Source organism: Dipodomys merriami, unplaced genomic scaffold (assembly GCF_024711535.1).
Source record: "Dipodomys merriami isolate MVZ:Mamm:240054 unplaced genomic scaffold, mDipMer1.0.p SCAF_2, whole genome shotgun sequence".
NCBI classification, from domain to species: domain Eukaryota; kingdom Metazoa; phylum Chordata; class Mammalia; order Rodentia; family Heteromyidae; genus Dipodomys; species Dipodomys merriami.
The window spans coordinates 18,940,286-18,960,754 of record NW_027203381.1 but is presented as its reverse complement, the minus strand read 5'-3'; the positions used below and the strand labels follow the sequence as shown (position 1 = coordinate 18,960,754).

At 45.4% G+C, this 20,469-nt stretch overlaps 1 protein-coding gene across 4 annotated transcripts in view; it reads left to right on the top strand.

Moving 5' to 3' along the window:
- Positions 1–20,469, top strand: part of Ctif (cap binding complex dependent translation initiation factor) — a 231,771-nt gene that overhangs the window by 187,219 nt on the left and 24,083 nt on the right. For all 4 annotated transcript variants that reach the window (XM_070029184.1, XM_070029186.1, XM_070029187.1 and 1 more), the window contains exon 10: positions 9,145–9,300. In XM_070029184.1, coding sequence (XP_069885285.1) covers positions 9,145–9,300 — 156 coding nt within the window. The remainder of the gene's footprint in view (positions 1–9,144; positions 9,301–20,469) is intronic.

Sequence of the window (20,469 nt, the reverse complement as noted above, 5' to 3'; positions counted from 1 at the left end):
TGGGTTTGGATGGGCAAATTTCCCTTGGTCACTTGTTGTAAAAGAGGGAGAAGAGAATGATGTTGGAGGTGGGGGGCTGCCAGTGGCCCTCAGGAAGTGTTAAAAACACACTGTGGTCCTTGTGCCCTAGCCCCTCCCTCCTCTCAGCAGCACCCCTCCCTTCCCTCCCATGGCTGCCCTGCTGGGGGGGGGGGCAGTGTCTCCCCCCCCCCCTCCTTGCATGTACACAGCTGTTTTTGGCTTGGCCACAGGACTCCACCATGCCAGAGTTCATGTGGTTATCCAGAGCGGGAAGAATTTCCCAGAATGCCTTGAGAAACCTGAGACACTGAGCGGCTTTCAAGGCTTATTGATGTGGCCGGTGCAGGAAATAGCAGTACGTCAATAAATAGTTTTAGGCAGGAAACGGGGCTTAAATGGTAGCCTTAAAGTTTGGGGAGAGGCAGTAGGGGTTACCAGGAGGGAGCCTGCCAGTCAGAGGATAACTGAGAGCCAAATAACAGACTTTGAAATGGCTGCCACCGATCTGAGGCCCCTTGCTGCTTTTGGATACAAGAAGCTGAGGTTGGGCGTCGAGGGAGAGACCTAAGGAATGGCAGAAAGGGACTCCTTGTTCCTAGGGAAAGCTGGGGCTACCCTAACGTGTGTCAGGAGGACACAGAAATTAGGTTTGGGGGCTTCCAGCACAGGCATGCGCACACCCGGCCTTCTAGCCCTTCTGGGACAAACCTGTGCTCATTGCCAAATCACCCCAAGACCTCTGTCTACTTTGTAAGAAAAAAAAAGAAAAAGAAGAGGAAAGAAAGGGTCACAATCATCAAGTATTGTTTTTCTGACCACACACACACACAAAGGAAATTCAGAAAATTCAAAACAGGAAAAAAAAAAAAAAAGAGAGCCTGGCACTTGTGGCTCATGCCTGTGACCCTAGCTACTCAGGAAGCTGAGATCTGAGGATCAAGGTAACAGCCAATCCAGGCAGATAAATTGAGAGAGACTTAACAAAAATTAACCAGCAAAAACTCAGAAGTAGAACTCTGGCTCAAGTAGTAGCGTACCAGCCTTGAGCAGTAAAACTAATGGAGAGCCACCCTGGCCCTGAGTTCAAGCCCTAGTATTAACACACACGTACACACACAAAAAAAGTAAAGAATAAAGGCCATTCATGATTTCACTACTGAGAAACACTACTGTTAAACATTTTGGATATTTCATGTTTCTTTTAACATTTTATTCATGGGTGAGACTATATAGTACATGCATGACTATATAGTACTGCATTTGGTTTTCCTTTTTTCATTCAGCGTCTAATTGGGGGTGGGGGTGGGGGAAGTCATGGGACTTGAATTTAGGCCTGGGCAACAGTTCTGGTTTTCTAGTGGTTAATTGGAGATAAAAATCTCACTGACTTTCCTGTTCCAGATGGCTTTGAACACTGATCCTAAGATCTCACCCCCATGAATAGCCAGGATTACAGGCATGAGCCACCAGCGCCCGGCTCTGAGCCTCTTTTGCTCAAGGCTATTGCTCTACCACTTGAGCCACAGCACTACTTCTGGCTTTTTCTGTTGATGTGGTACTGAGGAATCAAATTCAGGGCTTCATGCATGCTAGGCAAGCACTCTACCACTAAGCCTCATTCTCAGCCTTACCCCTGAATTTTTGCTGGTTAATTAGAGATGGAATCTCTGGGCTGTGTAGCCCAAACTGGCTTCAAACCATGCTCCCCCCAGCTCTCTTCCTCCTGACGAGCTAGGGTTATAGGCATGAGCCATGAAAGCCCAACAATATCACCTTTAAGGCTTAGTTTAAGTGTTTTCTTTTGGTTTGGGGGGGCTTGTTGTTGTTTGTTTATAGAAAGGCAGTATCAGTGTTCACTGCACATTTATAAGAGTGCCCGTGTCTCTTTCTACATCCTCACCAGCATTGACCATTTCTGTTTTTTCAAGTTTTGCTAATATAGCATATGTGAAAGAAGGTGTTTTCATTCACTGAATTGCTACTGGTATTTAATTTGTTTTCTGATACTCGCTAGCAGTGTATATTTTGACATATAATTGTCCTTCCTTTGTCCATGAGTGATTTAATAATTTTATTATAAATGTGAACAGTGTATACTTAGACTGCTACCCACAGCCACATTTATTATGGATATTTTCCCCAGCATATCAATTGCCTTGTATGCTTACAATATTTTGGAACATTTCTCTGTTACTTTAATGTAGAAAGCCCTTCTCCAGAAGTCTTTTAGACTCAATTTAATTTTCTTCTAGGTTTTATGATTTGTCACACACACACACACACACACACACACACACACACATCTTTGTGGAATTCATTTTAGAGTATAGTATCAAAGAGAGTCTGTAAATTATTTTTCTGCCAATATTAGACAACTGTTCCAGCCACGTTGCTTGAGTGAATAATGCTTCCTGTGGCCATGAATTAGAGCCCTCTGGGCCCATGTGTCACCCTCATAGGTGCCAAATTAGTTTCTGGGCTGTCTAGTCTAGATGACCATGCTCCATCCTTCTCAAAACCTGTTTCATTGAGATAGGTCTCACTATATAGTTCAGATTGGTCTGGAACATGCAGTCTTCCTGCCTTCACCTCCCAAGTGCTGGAATTACACACATGCACCACCATGCTTAGCTCCCTAGTCTCTTAATTATTCATGCCTTAAAATAGGTTAAAATTGGCCAATGCTGGTGGCTCATGCTTGTGTTCCTAGCTGCTCTGGAGGCTGAGATCTAAGGATCACAGTTTGAAGCCAGCCTGGACAGGAAAGTCTGTGAGACTCTTACCTCCAGTTAACCACCAGAAAACCAGAAGTGGCACTGTGGCTCAAAGTGATAGAATTCTAGCCTTGAGTGCAAACGCTCAGGGCCAAGTGCCCAGGCCCTGAGTTCAAGCCCCATAACTGACAAATAATAAAATAAGTAGGTTAAAAATAATACATCTCTTTTCCAGTTTTTGGGGGGTTTTTTTGGTCGGTCATGGGGCTTGAACTCTGGACTTGGGCACTGTCCCTCAGCTCTTCAGCTCAAGGCGAGTGCTCTACCACTTGAGCCACAGCGCCACTTCTGATTTTCTAGTGGTTTATTGGAGATTAGAGTCTCACGGACTTTCCTGCCCAGTCTGGCTTTGAACTGCAATCCTCAGATCTCAGCCTCCTAGTAGCTAGGATTACAGGCGTGAGCCACCAGCACCCGGCTCTTTTTCAATTTTTATATGAATTTTAGCTATTTTTCCTTATTTCGTTAGGATCCTTTTTTTTTTTTTTAAGTCCCCACTCCTTTTCCCTCACAAAAAGTACATGATAGGATATGGCATACAAACGGGTCCTGAACCATTTCAGAGAGAATTGCCATCTTTACCATGCCATTAGGAGTATTAAGTGTGCCTTCACATATATAAGACATTCTCTTCTATCTTGAAGCTTAATTTTGAAATTTTCTTGCTAGAAAACTTGCATAATTCTTTTTTTTTTTGGGGGGGGCCGGTCATGGGGCCTGATCTCTGGGCCTGGACGCTGTCCCTCAGCTCTTCAGCTCAAGGCTAGCGCTCTACCACTTGAGCCACAGCACCACTTCCGGCTTTTTTGTTTTTGCTTATGTGGTGCTGAGGAATCGAACCCAGGGCCTCATGCATGCAAGGCAAGCACTCTACCACTGAGCCACCTTCCTAACCCTGTCTAAATATTCTTATTAATTAGTTACTAAACTCTGGTTAATTCTCATCTTTATTAGAAGTTGGGGGGAGGGATTTTTTTTGGGGGGGGGGTGGTCCGGTCGTGGAGCCTGAACTCTGGGCCTGGGCGCTATCCCTCAGCTCTTCAGCTCAAGGCTAGCACTCTACCACTTGAGCCACAGCGCCACTTCCGGCTTTTTTCTTTTTGCTTAGGTGGTGCTGGGGAATCGAATCTAGAGCCTCAGGCACCTTCACAGCCCAGGGAAGGGATCTTTTTGTAGCTACAATCTAACAATTTTATCTCCTCTTCCAAGGATCCAAGACACTGAAGCTTATAGTTTACTCAGGCTTGTTGATGTCATGTATTGCCATTTGTAGATTCCAGATAATTTTCCCTGCCTTTCTGGGATAAAGATCACTTGAGTATAGTTGGGATAAAGATGTAATTGACTATAGTTGGGATAAAGATATACTTGGTTATAATGGGACTATCTGCTAGCATTCCACGGAGGACTCTCTTATCTCTTCACATTAGAGAGATTGCTCCATATACTTCCTTGTTTGTAATTTGCTATCATTATGAGATTTGGGTCATGAGGAACTGACTGGAAAGCTTATCTTTTGCTAAGCTTTTTGGTTAGTTTCCTAAGAAGAGAAATTAGATTGAAGCTAATGTTTTAAAATTTTGAAGTAAGTAGTCACAAGTTTAGATTTTTTTAACTCAGGGCCTGGGCTCTATTCCTGAACCTCTTTTGCTCAAGGCAAGCACTCTACCACTTGAGCCACAGCACCACTTCCAGTTTTCTAGTGGTTTATTGGAGATAAGAGTCTCACAGAGTTTCCTGCCCGGGCTGGCTTTGAACCGTGATCCTCAGATCTCAGCCTCCTGAGTAGCTAGGATTATAGGCGTGAGCCACCAGTGCCCGGCTACTTCCAGCTTTTTCTGTGTCTGTATTACTGAGGAATCAACCCAGGGCTTCAAGCATACTAGACAAGCACTCTACCACTAAGCCACATTCCCAGTCCTAGACATTCTTATAAAGGTAATTCTTTCAGAGCATAGTGCTTTATTTTAGAATTTTCTCCCATCTTTTTATTTTTTAAATCTATTTTAGCTTTTTATTTCTATTTTCTTAGAAATGGTGGAGGCCAGCAGGTAGGAAGAAGGGGACATAAGAATCATTTAATGGATATTTGTTTTCTGAAAAATAACTCATTTCATTGTCTTTTTCCAAAACCTTTAACATACTCATTATTATCATGCCTTTTATCTCTTGTATTTTCACACCTCATTTTGTTTCTTCTTTTTTGATTGGGTAATAGCTTCCTTTTTCTGTTTTTTTCATCCATTATAGCTATATTTGCATTGACTTGCCCATATTGTCTAAGTTGTTGGTTATCTGATTTTTCACATTGAATATTTAGATTACCACTGTCTAATAGATATATAATATTATCCACACATATATTTTACTTAACTAAGTGCATCTATAATGTTAACATGGATGTCACCTTTTTATTATATTTTTATTACCTTTAGTTGTACAAAGTAGTTACTATTCAACAAATCCAGTTATTATCCAACAAAGTTTATAAGTGTAATGCATCTTGATCCATGTCATCCCTGTGATCATCCTTCCCCATTCCTCCCAACCTAACCATTCCCCTCAATTTTCTTTGTTTCATAGGCTATGCATTAATTTTCAAGTGTTACTCTTGCATTGATTTTCATATTTTACTCTTCAAAACCATCCTCTATCTGGCACATAAGACATGTCAGTTCAGACAGAACAATGAATGTTTAATTGTCACATAGAGCTAGTATCCACTAGTGGACAACTATTGGACTACATGAGTTTACATGATATATTTTCTTCCTTTTTTTTTTTGTCTTTTCTTTTTTGGTACTGGGGATCGAGCCCAGGACATTGTGCTTGCTAGGCAAGCGCTTTGCCACTGAGCTACATCCCAGCCCTATTTTCTTCCTTTAATAGTCAAAATAGAAGGCTATAATTTGACCTCATATTCATTACAGCTTTGACCATATTACAGCTTTTTTCTCACAAGTATTTTTTGTTTTGTTTTTTGAACTCTGGGCCTGAACTCTGTCCTTCAGCTCTTCATCTCAAGGCTAGCACTCTACCACTTGAGCCACAGCGCCACTTCCAATTTTCTGGTGATTTATTGAAGATAAGAGTCTCACAGACTTTCCTGCTTGGGCTGGCTTTGAATCTCAATCCTCAGATCCCAGCCTCCTGAGTAGCTAGGATTATAGGTGTAAGCCACCAACACCTGGCTCCCACAAGTTTTTGTAGTTATTTCCTAAGTAATCTGTGTGTGCACCAGGACTTGAAGTCAGGGCTTCCTACTCTTACTTGTTTTTCTTAAGCATGCTTGGTACACTACTACTTGAGCCATACCTCCAGCCCAGCATTTTATAGTTAATTGGAAACGGAGTTGTTGGGGTTTTTTTTTTGTTGTTCGTTTGTTTGTTTGTATATTTAATTGTGGTGCTGGGGATCCTGGAGACTTGAGCATACTAGACAAGCAGTCTACCACTAAGCTAAATTTCCAGCCCTTGGAGATGGAGACTTGAGAGCTTTTCTGCCCAAGTTGGCTTCAATCCTCAGTTTTCCAGGTATTAGCTTCCTGAGTAGCTAGGATTTTAGATATTGCCTGCCTTCTAGTGTACATTTGATCTCTTTAGTCCATCTTTATTTACAAGAGTACCTCTTAAGTACCCAAGTAATTGTTTCCCTCCCCACAAACCCACAAACCCACACAACCTCTCCCTGGGGCTTGAACTCAGGGTCTGGGTGCTGTCCTTGAGCTTTTTTGTTCAAGGCCAGTGCTCTATCACTTGAGCTACAACTCCACTTCTGGCTTTGAGGTGGTTAATTGAAATAGGATTCTCATGGATTTGTCTTGGCTAGGTTATCTTCAAACTGTGATCCCCAGATCTCAACCAAGTATGAGCCACTGGCACAGGGCTGATTTTATTTTTGATTGTTGTTAGTTCTTGGTCCCAGTATGTAACTTGTACAGTTTTTATGTTTGAATATTATAGTATTACCACAGCTTATTATGAAACTTGTTCCAATTTAGATTCGTTAATTTTATTACTGAAATCATCTAAGTAATTAACTTTCTAATCAATAATGAATGGCTATGTAAGATGCCTTATACCTATAATCCTAGCTACTCAGGAGGCTGAAATTGGGAGGGTAAGGTTTGAGGCCAAGCTAGACAAAAAGTTCACAAGACTCTAATCTTAACTAATAAGAGTCGGGTGTGGTGGTATACACAGTGTGATGCCAGTTACATGAGAAGTGTACTGGGGGGGTGGGGGTAAAGGTTCTGGCCAACCTGTGCAAAAAGCAAAACCCACGTGGAAAAAACAATGAAAGCAAAACGGGCTGAGGTGTGGCTCAAATGGTAGAGTACCTGCCTAGCAAGCACAAGGCCCTACGTCCAAAACCTTGGACTTCCAAAATAATAATAACAATAATAATAGGATGTTTGTTGCTTTCTGTTTTTTCTTATGCCTCTTTTCTTTTTTTCTTTCTTTTTGAGGCATAGTCTTACTAGGTAGCCCATGCTGGCTCCAAACTGGGCATTCTCCTGCCTCTACCTCCTGAACACTGGGACACCACCCAATAGCAGGACCCACACATTTGGTTTTTCAATAGTTTTTGATGCATTTTGGACCTATGATATTGACATTTATTATGGACAATATTTCATCTAAGCAAACAGCCTTATATTTTTATTTAATGATGCTCATCTTTCAACATACTTTAATTTGACTGATGTTTTTATTTTTTTAGTTGCCCAGTTATTGTTACGCATCCATTGATTTTATGTATCCTGCTTTCAGCTGCAGGAGAATGTCCAGTAAAGCCAGGCACCAGTGTGTAAACCGGGCACCAGTGGCTCATGCCTGTAATCCAAGCTAATCAGAAGGGTGAGATATGAAGACCACAGTTCGAACCTAGCCCAGGCAGAAAAGTCCCCATGAGACTCTTATGTCCAATTAACCATTCAAAAACCAGAAGTGGAATTGTGGCTCTACGTGGTTGAGCATTAGCCTTGAGGAAAATAGCTCAGGGACAGCACCCATGCCCTGGGTTCAAGTCCCATGGCTGACAAAAAAGGAGAAAGAAAGAACAAAAGAATGAAAGGAAGGAAGGAAGGAAGGAAGGAAGGAAGGAAGGAAGGAAGGAAGGAAGGAAGGAAAGGGTATGTATGTTTCTTTTTTTTTTTTTTTTTTGAGTCGGGTCGTGGGGCCTGAACTCTGGGCCTGGGCGCTGTCCCTCAGCTCTTCAGCTCAAGGCTAGCACTCTACCACTTGAGCCATAGCACCACTTCCGGCTTTTTTCTTTTTGCTTATGTGGTGCTGAGGAATCGAACTCAGGGCCTCAGGCATGCAAGGCAAGCGCTCTACCACTGAGCCACCTTCTCAGCCCGGGTATGTATGTTTCTGTCTGTATGCATGTAAGTGGAATTAACTCAGGGCCTTGAGTGTTCTGGGCAAGTATTATTTTTTATCAATAAAACTAATGCAAACTTTTAACACACCATTTCTAAATATATAGTTCAGTAGTGTTAACTATATTCACATCATTGAACAAATCTCCAAAATTTTTTCATCTTGCAAAACTCTCTCTACCCATCAAATGACTCACCATGTCCTCCTCTCCCCAGCCTCTAGCAACCACCCTTCTACTTCCTGTTCTTTAGGTTTACTTGTGACATTTTCTCCATGTCAGAATCCTGGCCTCCTTCAGAGTTCTGATTTCCACATGGAAGTAATGACTTCTACCATGGGGCATCCCTCAACCATTTACTGGAACCTTCTGATGGCTTGTAACACCAGCTCTTATATTACAGTTAGGAGTGAAAATGCCTTATTCTAACCTCTAGTATAGTACTGGCATACAGAAGGAAGGAAGGAAGGAAGGAAGGAAGGAAGGAAGGAAGGAAGGAAGGAAGGAAGGAAGGAAGGAAGGAAGGAAGGAAGGAAGGAAACGAGGAAGGGAGGGAGGGAAGGAGGGAGGGACCAGATGGGTGAATGAGTGACTGAATGGATGAATGGATGAGTATGTGAACAGATAGATGAATTAGTGAATGAATGAATGAATAGATGCTTCAGACCCTCCCAGGCAAGGACTTAGTATTTTTAGCCAATGCTGGAACTGCAGTGGGGCTCAGTGGCCGACTACTGACCCTGTGTGAGACAGGCTCCCTTCCCAATGGTGGTTGGCCAAAGGAGTTGGGTGGGAAGATGAAGAGTCTGGGAAAGGTGTCCTTCCCTCCCATTCCAGACCTCTCCTCAGAATTGGAATCACTAAGACAAGGCTCAAGGGCTCAAGGGCCAGCCCTTGAACAACAGGTGGTGTCCTGGCCCCAGCCCCAGCCCCTGCAAGACTAACACGGCCCCTTGTGCCTCCACAGAAAGACTTCACCGTGCGCGAGGAGCTGCAGCAGCAGGATGTGGAGCGCTGGCTGGGCTTCATCACCTTCCTGTGCGAGGTGTTTGGCACCATGCGCAGCAGCACAGGCGAGCCCTTCCGCGTGCTGGTGTGCCCCATCTACACGTGCCTCAGGGAGGTAAGAGACCAGGCTCCGCCCCAGCCACGGCCACGCCCACCTGCCCCGTGGAAATGGAAGATATACTTGCAAACCCCATAAAAGCTACTACCATAGGGGATGGGACCTTTGGTAAAGAGATCTTTCAGGGTTTTGCTTCCAAAACCAGTTTCTAGTTATTGAGTTTACTTAAAGAGTAAACTTTTTTTAGTTCAGGCTTCAGTAATTTCTGATCTAGAGTATTACTTCAATGAATAGGTCTGTGGGTTGGATTAGTTTGTCATTGAATGATCTTGTTTATTTTTAAGGGTTGGTAGGTTGGTTTTGTTTAGTGCTGGGAATTGGATCCCAGACCTTATGCATGCTAAACAAATGTTCTACTACTTAAGTCATATCCCCAGCCCTTGGTATCTTTGTTTTTAAAAAGGATGTATTTGTTCTAAATTTCATCTGAAAAGGAGATAAATAAAAATAACGAAGAGCCAGGCTCTGGTGGCTCATACCTACTCGGGTAGCTTGCGATCAGAGAATTGCAATTTGGAGCCAGCCTGGGCAAACAAATCCAAGAGATTCTTATCTCCAATTAACCAGCAAAAGGTCAGAAGTAGAGTATGGCTCAAGTGGTAGAGTGCCAGCCTTGAGTTAAAAAAAAAAAAAGTCTAGTGAGAGTATAAATACCAAGAAGCACTAGGGCTGCTTGCCCTCCTAAATAGTAAAGACACTTTATAAGGTCTCTCTTGCTGAACTGAAAGGGGGTAAAAATGAAAGCTGGAGGCCAGTTGGGATCTTTGGTACCATCTAGAGCAAAGCTGGTGGCTGGAAATACAGCCACATGCATGAGGAGCAGGCACAGTGTTGAAGTCTGGTTGTATTTTTGAGTTAGAATCAATGGGACACACTAATGGAAGGTAGAGGAGAAGAGACAGAGATCCTGTTTACCAGCTTGGAGGTAACATTTCCTGGGGTGGTGAATGGGGAACAGAAGCAGGCCAGGATAAGAGCCAGGAGTCTGGACTCAAGATAATTATATTTGGGCCACCTGTTGACCACCTTCTGCATGCTTTCCCAAGACTGATGGACAGAAGAGTCTGGAGGTCCCTGAGAAGTCACCTGGGAGAGTGGATGTGTCCCTGGTGCTAGAAACTAGGGATGATGGCATCACCCAGGGAGAGGACTGAGTCAGCAGAGGAATGGAGGGCCGAGAGGAGAGAGTTGGAACACCAGCAGAGGAAGGTATTAAGAAGACTCCATGAGAGCTTGTGAAGACCAGCACAGCAACAGCTGGTGTCAGTGCACCTTTTATCTAGAATGTCTGCCCCTACCCTGGCCCCTCTGCCACCAGCAGGATGTATAGAGGGACAGCTTTTAGAGGACCAAAGGACAGGGAAATGGCCAGGGTCTGGCAACAATTAGAAAAAGAGCCTGGGACTCAATGGGAAGAGGTGGTGAGTGTGAGTGACTCTTTTCAAGAGGGTGGAAGGGAAAGAGAACTACTGGTTTAAGGAGAGGAGTGGGGTGAAGAGATAACTGACCGTGTTTTTGAATAGATGATGGCAGGTGATTTAAGCAAAGAAAGTGATGTGTTTGTATTTGGGGAACATCCATGTATAGGACAACAGTATGTTTATTATACCCTAAAGCCAAGCATGCAGCCCCCAGGGGTGCCTTGTAAACCCACAGTCTCAGAGACTCCAAGTAGGTGAACTCTGTTTCTTCACAAATGCCCTTGAGTTCAGACTTGTTCAGATGCAGCCCACTCCTGACTTGATTTCCCTCTCAAGGATCTAGGTTCATTGGTCAGTACCAAAAGAACTGGCAATTTGGCCTTTTGCATCCCTTTGGGATGAATGGAAAGCAGACATCCCTGAGGCAGAGAGTTGTCTAGGAACTTCTGGGATCCATCCATCCTTGCCTGCATTTCCCTGTGCCCCAACAAATCAGCTCAAGGCAGAGAACAGCCTTATTCTAGGGTAATGACCTAAGTTACCCCAGCTCTTTTCCTCTATGTGATCTGGACAGTTTCTAAGGTGGTCATCATCTGCTCCCTGAGAAGGATGTAGAGCCATTGCTTAGCACTGGCCCTGGCTGTGGGGATGTTTTTCTACCACCTGAGACAGTGTGAGATCCAGAGACCTGCCCAGACAAGAAACAACCAACCCTTCCTATGTATATTGCTTGATGAATTAAGCTTTGGGGGACAGTTTGAAAAACAGAACCACATCATGCTCATGATAATTTTGAAGGGTAATAAATCATTATTTTGTAAAAGAAGAGACCCTCATCCCCACACATGCGCAGCATTCAGGGGTTGGAGGGCAGGGGGTCTTTACATGCTGGCTCTGTTATCTTTTAGCTGTGCCATCTTGGGGAAAAGTCTTGCTGGGCTGAGCTTTCCTCATCTGCATAAGGGCTTGTGGTACTTTCTCCGCAAGAGTTTAAGGAGGGTAGCAGGACATGAAGAACAACTGACTACATGCACGAAAGGAAATGCCTGGAGGACCCATTGTAAGATGTTGGCTCTCAGAAAGCTGGTGGAGCTGAGGAATCCAGAACAGAGAACAGGTCTTATCTTTTCTTTTTTTTTAATTAAGTAGTTGTACAAAGGGGTTACAATTCCATAAAGCAGGTTATGAATATAATGCTTCTTGGTCAATATCAATACTTCCTTCACTTTCCCCCATTCTTCCCCTCCCTCCCATCCCTACCCTCAAGTTACATAGTGTACATTGAAAATGTCTCAAGTTAAAGGAAACGTGAGTTGAGTGTCCTGACAGGACACACAGCTGCTCCATGCCAGCATGGGCCTGGAGTTCTTGAACTTGCCTGTGGGCCTTTTCCAGAGCTCACTTGGCTTTCCTAAAATGACGTGTTCAGAAAAGATGACATAAAGAGATGCCCTTTAGGGATCATGAGACCTTTCCCATTTCCTTCAACCCTTGAATTCTTAGCTGCTGCTTTCTCTGCCTTATCAAACACACATATACACAGGTCCAAAGCATCATGAGTCAGCTCCTGGAAGTTTCTAGAGCACTGGTGCTGCCTATCCCAGGCTGGGAAAGCATGAGTTTTTGTGGCTGATTAAAAATCCATAGCACCCTCCCTGTGTACTCAACCGTCCTAGTCAGACTCTTCATCCATTTTGAGAAATACCTGAAAGAAACAGCTTAAAAGAGGAAAGATTTCTTTTGACTTGACTCTCAATTTCAAGGTTTCAGTCCATGGTCACCTGTCTCCATTGCTCTTAGGCCTGGTTTTCAATGTGGTTGAAGAGTTGTATCGCTCAGTTAAAGCTGTCTCCTGTTTACACTTTGGATTTTCTTGGCAAGCTCTTTTTTTTGTATTATTTTGCATTGTTTATTGTTATTATAAAGGTGACATACAGAGGCATTACAGTTACATAAGTCAGGTAATGAGTACATTCCTTTTTGGACAATGTCTCCTTTTCCCTCACTCTCTGACAGTTATTTTGCATTTTTTAAAATGTATTACCATAATGGTATTTAATGGGAGAACAACTCTTAACAGAATAAATGTAAATGTGGTATATAGTTGCCTGTGTCATATAGGGGGGTTGAATTTTTCCACATCCTCACCAGCAATTGCTGTGTTTTGTTTCCTTGTTTAAAGCCATCCTAACAGAGATGAAGTGCAATCTCATTGTGGTTTGGATTGGCACATCTTGAAGGATTAGTGACACTGGGCATCTTTTCATACACCTGCTGATCATTTGCATATCTTCTTTGGAGCAATGTTTATTCAAACCCTTAGACTGCTTTTTAATTGAATTTTTAGGTTTGCTACCACTGGGTTGTAGGAGTTCCTTAGATATTTTGGATATTAACACCTTTATCTGATTATGGTTTGCAAATACCTTCTCCTATTCTGTAGGTCAACTTTCTCTGTACATGGGTTGTTTCCTTCATTGTACAGGAGTCTTTTGATTTGACATAAACCTTTGTGTTTATTTTTGCTTTGTTGCCTGTACTTTCGGAGTCATATCCAAAATCATTGCCTAGACTAAAGTCAAGAAGCTTTCCCCTTCTATGTGCTAGTGAGTTTTGTGGTTTCTAGTCTATACTGAATGAGGAAAAGAGTCTAAATTCATTCTTCTGCATGTGAATATCCAGTTTTTATAATATTGTTTATTGGCAAGATTTTTTTCCCCACAATGTGTTCTTAACACCATGTTGAAGATCAATTGACGATAAATGTGCAGGTCCTGTTTTGTTCCATGAAATATAGATATGTTTTGTTTTTATGCTGTTATGATTGTTTGGATTACAATAGATTGGTAGGTTTACTCTTTCTATCCAGGACCTTTTGTGACTTTGGATGAATTTTAGAATGTTTTAGTATTTCAAGTTGGGTGCTAGTGGCTCCCATCTGTAATCCTAGCTACTCAAGAGGCTGAGATTGAAGGAATATGATTTGAAGCCAGCCAGGGCAGAGAAAGAGGAAGGGATGGATAAAAAGAAAAAAAAAAGATTGCTATATATGGAGACTTTGTCTCAAAAAGAAAAAATTCTAAAGAGTTCCTTCACAAAGCTATTACAAGTTTTTAGATGAACTCAGACCTCACACTTACTAAGCAAGTGCCCAACCACTTGAACCACACCTCCATCCCCCTAAAACTTACAGTTAATAAATTCAATTAAGTTGCAGAATACAAAAATCAAATGCAAGGATCACTTGCATTATTATATACTAATAACAAACTAGGGAGGCAAAAAGAAAACTAGGAATACACTACCACTTAAATATCACCAAAGAGAATAAAACACTTGGAAAACACCTAGCTAAGGAAGCAAAAGAAGATCTGTGCACTGAAAACTACAAAACACAAATGAGAGAAACTAAAGAAGACACAGACAAATGGAATAGCATCCCTGAGCTCCACTGAGGAGCATTCTCAGGACGCCTGCACCCTGCCCAAGTCCTCAGCCAAACTAACTGTGCCAGTTACTGTGCCAGTTACTCTCCCTCAGGAGAGTGACAATAACTGAGCCAGCCCCACTATGCTCTGTTGGTGACAGTGTCACATCTCCCATTGCAGACAGCCAGTTAGGCTATATGTCTGGCTGCTCTAGCCCCTTCCTTTCCTAACTCTACCAGGCTTTGAGCCCCCGGCCACTTCCCAGCCCTTCCCCTCAACCCTCCAACGTCCCTGCCATGACCCCTTCCCCACGGCCCAGGCCCAGTGGTGTTTTTGTGAGGCTCTAGCTCCCCGGAGAATGCCTCTCTCTGAGCCTCTTCCTTGAAGAGCTATGTAGGAAATTCCTCTGGCTTAGCTCCCTGTTTCTCTCCACTTCCTCCCATCCATCCTTTCTCCCTCCCCTCCTGGAAAATCCTACCTGCCCTCTCTCTAGCCATTCTCCCCAGCCCATCTCTACCCACAATTCAATTCCTCAGTTTTACAGTCATGGCCAGAGGTGAGGAGTGGAGCGAAGGAGGAGGGAGGAAAGTTTGCTTCTGCCAGGAATCTCTCATGCCTCTGACTCACCTTTTGACCCCCTGCAGTCTCTCCCTCTCCTCCCCTCTAGGGCCCACCCTGCCTTTCCTGTGGAAGGTGCCTCTGAGGGGTGTCTGCTTGCAAGGGATATCTCCTACCCTGCCCAGCAGGCAGACACAGAGCTGCAGCCGGCTGGGCTGCTGGAGGAGACAGGCAGGCAGGCAGGCAGGCATGGCTGGGGAGGAGAACACACAGGCTAGCAAGTCAGGCTCCTCAGGAAATGAAATTGCTCTGTGCAACAATGAAAGAGGCACTTTTTTAACTTTTTGCGTGAGCGTGCATTCAATTGCTCACATTGTTTTGGCTCCGGGGGAAATCTGACCTGGGAAAGGGCTGAGCTGAAGTGGGTGGGGTGGCGAACCTTGGCTGGGGCGGTGCTGGCAGGGCTCAGAGTCCACAGAGCATTCCTCAGGGGCACCTTGCCAGGGGACCACTCCTGCCTTCCCCAAGGCCCCGGATCAGGGGCCCGGTCTAGGTTGACTGGAAGAAACAGAGGGAAGGCTGTGCCCGGGGCAGGAGAGGAGACTTGCTGGCTGAATCCATGGGAAATGATCCTACACCCTGCACCTCAGGAAGCTTTGACAAAATTGCAAATTCTCAGCTCCCCCTCCCAGCCCTCCCCCCACCAATAGGCCAGACTTCCTGGAGGTGGACTTGGTGGGAAATGTAAACTTTCTGAATGATTCCAGTGTATAGCTAAGATCAAGTACCAAGGAGCAGCCACATCTTAGGTGTATTTAGTGGATGTCTTTTAACAAGCCAAAAATACATTGTAGGCGGGGCTGAACTTGAGAGCTGAGACCTGAGTTTGAATCCCAGCTGTGCCATTGCTGGCAATGGGACTTCTGGCCTAATTCTATCATCTTTTGGACCCTCAGGTGTTTTCTGTGCCCACGGGGATAACACGCTATGGGTTTGTTTCAGGGCTTCTAATAAATGAGATGCTCATTTAAAATGAGTGTCACATGGTAGCCCCACAGTGGGCTCTCCTGTTGTGTGTTGCTGTCATGCCAGTCATGTCCTGGACATGGCTCAGAAATATTTCATCACAGAAGGCACCACGAGGAGAGGTTCATTTTCCTAGCTACGCATCTAAGCCCCCACAGTCACACATGGTCCCTGCCAACCACATGGTTCCAATGAGATTTCCACCAGCAGATCTGCATTCCTGCTGCAGTTGTATGTGAGAGAGAGAGACAGACAGACAGAGATATACAGAGACAGACAGGCAGACAGGGTCTCATTATATAGCCCAGCCTGGCCTCATACTCTCAATCTTCCTGCCTGGGCCTGAGATTACAGGCTTGAGTGCTGAGATTACAGGCATATACTACTACACCCAATAATTTGTAGCTTTTGTAGAACGCTAGACAACTACTGTCCATGCAGGGCTAGCAACATCTGTTCTCTGCACCTGTCCTCTACCAGATGGTTGTATTAACATCTTGTGACCCCTCTCCTGGTTCTTTTTAAATCCTTTCAATCTTTCATTGATACTGGGGCAGTCTGGGACTCACCTGCCATTCAGAATGCCTGAGTGCATTTTGCTCAGGATTCTGTGCTCAGTCCTGAAGGAATGATGAGCTGGGAGACTGTGCTTCCTTCTTGCTCTGCTGTAATGTTTCTAGCAGTGCTGAAAAGAAGCAATGAGAAGTTGTGACCACACCCCTCCCACCTCCACATGGTAACCACACGACAGAAATTACATAGCCACCAACTCTCCTGGTGGATTGAGAGCTGGATGCATGAGGGCGGCGGGGCTAGGGAGTGGACAAAGATACAGACAAAGATGGAGGGAGGCTGGGACTTCAGGGAAGGTGAGCTCTCCGGCATTCGGAGAAAAGGAGAGATTTGGGCCTAGATTTGGGACAGATGTGAGCACAGCTTGCCTGAGAAGAGTCTGATGGAGCAGGGTATTGTGTTACAGGCCCATAATCTGGGCAAATAGTAAGAGCCCATCTCAGCAAACAAGCTGGATGTGACCAGCTAGGTGGGAGGCATAGGAAGGAGGACCATAGTCTGAGGCTGACCCTAAACCAAAAGCAAGAGCCTACCTTAAAAAAACTAACTAAAAACTCTGTGTGTGTGTGTGTGTGTGTGTGTGTGTGTGTGTGTGTGTGTGTGTGTGCCCCCAGATATGAGGCTCAAGTGGTAGAGCTCCTGTCTAGCAAGCTTGAGGCCCTGAGTCCAAAACTCTGTAGTACTGAAAAAGGAAGGGGGGAACTAATGGGTGACAAGGGCTAGACAGCAGTACCCTGGAAGGCGTATGGGTGAGTTTATTCCTTCAACCATGTTCCTTCTCAGTGGGATGGAAAAGCCTCCTAGACTATGTCCTGCTAGAAATATGCTGAGAGAGTCACCTCTTCTGGAGCCGCAGGACCCGCAGGGGTGGGGCAAGAGGTGGCAGGGGAGTCCCAGGGCTCCAATAAGGAGGGCTGGGAGGAGGGAAGGGAGCAGAGAACAGTTCCCCAGCTCCTGCTTGGCTTTCAATTTATCCTTACTGCAACAGTCAAACAAAAGGACTGAGCAGGATGTGAATGGTTGAAAATGTGGCCTGAAAAAAAATCAGGAGATCCTTTCTCCATGAACAGTTTCTTCCAGCCTGATCTTGGGCTCCGAATCTGCCTGGAGTGTTAGTGTGAGCGGGGAGCCTTCGGAACTGGCCTAGGCCCTGGCTTAGCATCAGAATCCCCGCAGGTCCCACAGCTGCTCTGAATCCCAGGGTTTAGGCCACCATTCTTGTAACTCCACTGAAATTCATAACCCCCTCTGGTTCAGCCTCTTCCCCAGGCTAGTTGGCACATAGCCAAATCATTCAGTGGGGTTATGCTGACCCTTCAGACTCTCCCCCCCCCCCCCCCCGTCAGAGTCCCCCAAATCCACACAGGCACCCTGCTGCAGCCCTGCCTAGATCCTTGACTGGAGTGGCCCACCCAGCCCACCCCCCTCTCCACCCCCACGCCACCCTCTCCCCTAGCCAAGCTCTGCACGCTGAAACGTGAAATATGAAGCCAGCGGTCCCCTTAGCAACCATGGGAACACAGGATCCGATAGAGAGCCTGGAGTTATAAAAATACCAGCTTCCACCAGACCCCAGTTTCAAAAGGGAAATCAGTCTCCCAGCCAGAACCATTTTTAAACAATCTTGGAGCTCTGAGATTGCCAAACCGCTCTCAGTCAGTGCGGGCGGCTTGGGGGCGGAGGGGGGGCGGCGGGGAGGACATGCCGTTTCTCTTTTGGAGGGTGGTGTGGATTCAGGCTTGGGTGTTTTCTCTAAAATAGAGAGAACTGAGCATGCCTGGACTCACTAGAGAATCAGTACACCCTAGGAAGGGTATGGAGGTGGGAGCACTTTCTCCTGATAAACACCCATGATTTGCCTTTCTCATAGTAAGATTAAGTAGTGTAGCTTTGTTGACCTCCCACCCCCCACTCCCCCCACCCCACCCCCACCCCCACCCCCGTTTTCCAGGTCCCTCCTTGGAGCCCTCAACTCCGAAAAGAGAAAGACCTTCCCTTTCTCCCCTTCCTGTTAAACCATTTTCATTCACATCACCTTTTTCTAGCAGGAACTCTCCACTGAAGGACTCCAGGTGGGAGGGGAGAAGGAGACTTGTCAAACTTTCCTGCTCAGAATCAACAATAAATTCCAGCATCCCATTACTAGACTTGACCCAGTGCAGAGTGAGCTATAAATCTCTGCTCTGGCCTCAGTGCTTCTAGAAGGTGACTCTTGCCTGTCCCCTGGGGACAGCAGCAGTATCTCCTCACCTAGACGCCCACCTGCTTACCCCTCCACCCCAAGGCCTCCCCACTCCTCCTCCTCTACCACCTCTCTTCCAACCCTTATCTCCTGGGGCCTTTCCTTGTAATTTTGAAAAATATTCTAACTCGGTAATTAATGTCTAAATTTTGTGAGGACCCTGCTTCTGTAGAGCAAGGGCAGATATTCTTTTAAATGATCCCCTAGTTAGACTGTAGTGGGTAGGATTCTGTCTTGCCAGAGTCATAGACATGTCTGCATTCACATGAGTCTGTCCAGATTTGTAGATCCGTGCAATTTAAAGCTACAGCTGGGCATTGTGGCTTAGGCCTGTAATCTTAGCTGCTCAGGAGGCTGAGATCTAAGGATTAAGTTCGAAGCCAACCTGGGCAGAAAAGTCCCCATGAAATTCTTATCCCCAATTAACCACTGAAAAGCTGGAAGTGGTGCTGTGGCTCAAGTGTTAGACCTCTAGCTTTGAGCACAAAAAAGCTCAGGGGCAGCACCCAGGCCCTGTGTTCAAGCTCCACCCCCCCCAAAAAAAAAGTTAGAGCTACACACAACAGGATGATAGGGAGCCAGCCACAGGCTCATGGGCAAGTCCTCTAAGCTCAGTGAACTTGGAGCCAATCTGGGACAGTTTCTAAAGGCAGGTTCAGTGGAGAGATTACCTGGGGGGAGTCCTGTTTGTTCAGATAACAAAGCAGGTGCTGTGGGGTAAACTATGGTTTTCAGTAACTTCAGATGACCCAGTTAGTCAAAAGTTAAAGATTGCTTGTCTAGCATGGGAGATGGCTATAATGACCCACCCAGCCCCCAGCTCCCTCTCCAAGCCCTGTCCCTTTCCCCACTCAGCCTTCCTCATCCTGTCCTGCATCTCCCCATAGCAGAAGGAAGAAACAATGCTCTGTGCCAAAAGCTGGTAGAACTGAAACACACAGACTCACCACGGCCCACCATGGTTTGGGCCTCCAGACCCACCGTTCACATCTAACTTGGGTATATGGCTGCTTTGCCACCTTCAGAGGGAAATACCATCAGGAGGTACTGACTGAAGTGGGGGACACATTCAGGACTCCTCCCCCCGCTTTTTTTTCTTTTCTTTTCTGGCCACCTCAAACCCCAGTTGGAGACCAGGCCCTTCTTGTTGGACCTAGATCTGTGGGTCACAGGTAGCCTGGGCCAGGCCCTTTTCTTGTAGCCAGAAGGAGAGGTACATGGGAAGAAAGTAGGAATTCATGATCCATCCCCTGCCTCAGCCTCCCCAGTGCTGGGATTACAGGCATGTGCAACCACACTCATCTCAAGAAGGCTTCCCCCACCCCCTTTTTTTTTTAATTGGTCATGGGGCTTGAACTCTAGGCCTGGACACTGTCCCTGAGCTCTACACTTGAGTCACAGCGCCACTTCTGGTTTTCTGGTGGTTTATTGGAGATTAGAGTCTCATGGACATTCCTGCCCAGGCTGGCTTTGAACTTTGATTCTCAGAGCTCAGCCTCCTGAGTAGCTAGGATTACAGGCGTGAGCCACCAGTACCGGGCTCCATAAGGCATTTTTATACTCTTCTTCACTTTTTATTCATGAAGTCTGTGAAAGCCAGTGCATATTTCACACTGAGTGTACTTCTTCATTGGGACTAGACACACTACAAGTACTTGTGACCATATCTGGTTGGTGTCTATGATACTGGATGGCCAAATCTGAAGTCTAGCACCTAGGATTGGTGGTCCTGAATCCCTAACGTGTCAAAAAGTACTTTTCATGGTTTCCCTCTCTCTGAATGCTCAGGAGGAAGGGGGAAGGCATGAGCATTGAGCCCCAGTGAAAGTTGGCAAAGCTTCCTGGCAGGGTCTGTAAAAGGCAATCCTTCTGATCCCCTGATGAAGAAGAAGAGAGGTAGGCATGGGAAGGGAAGAGA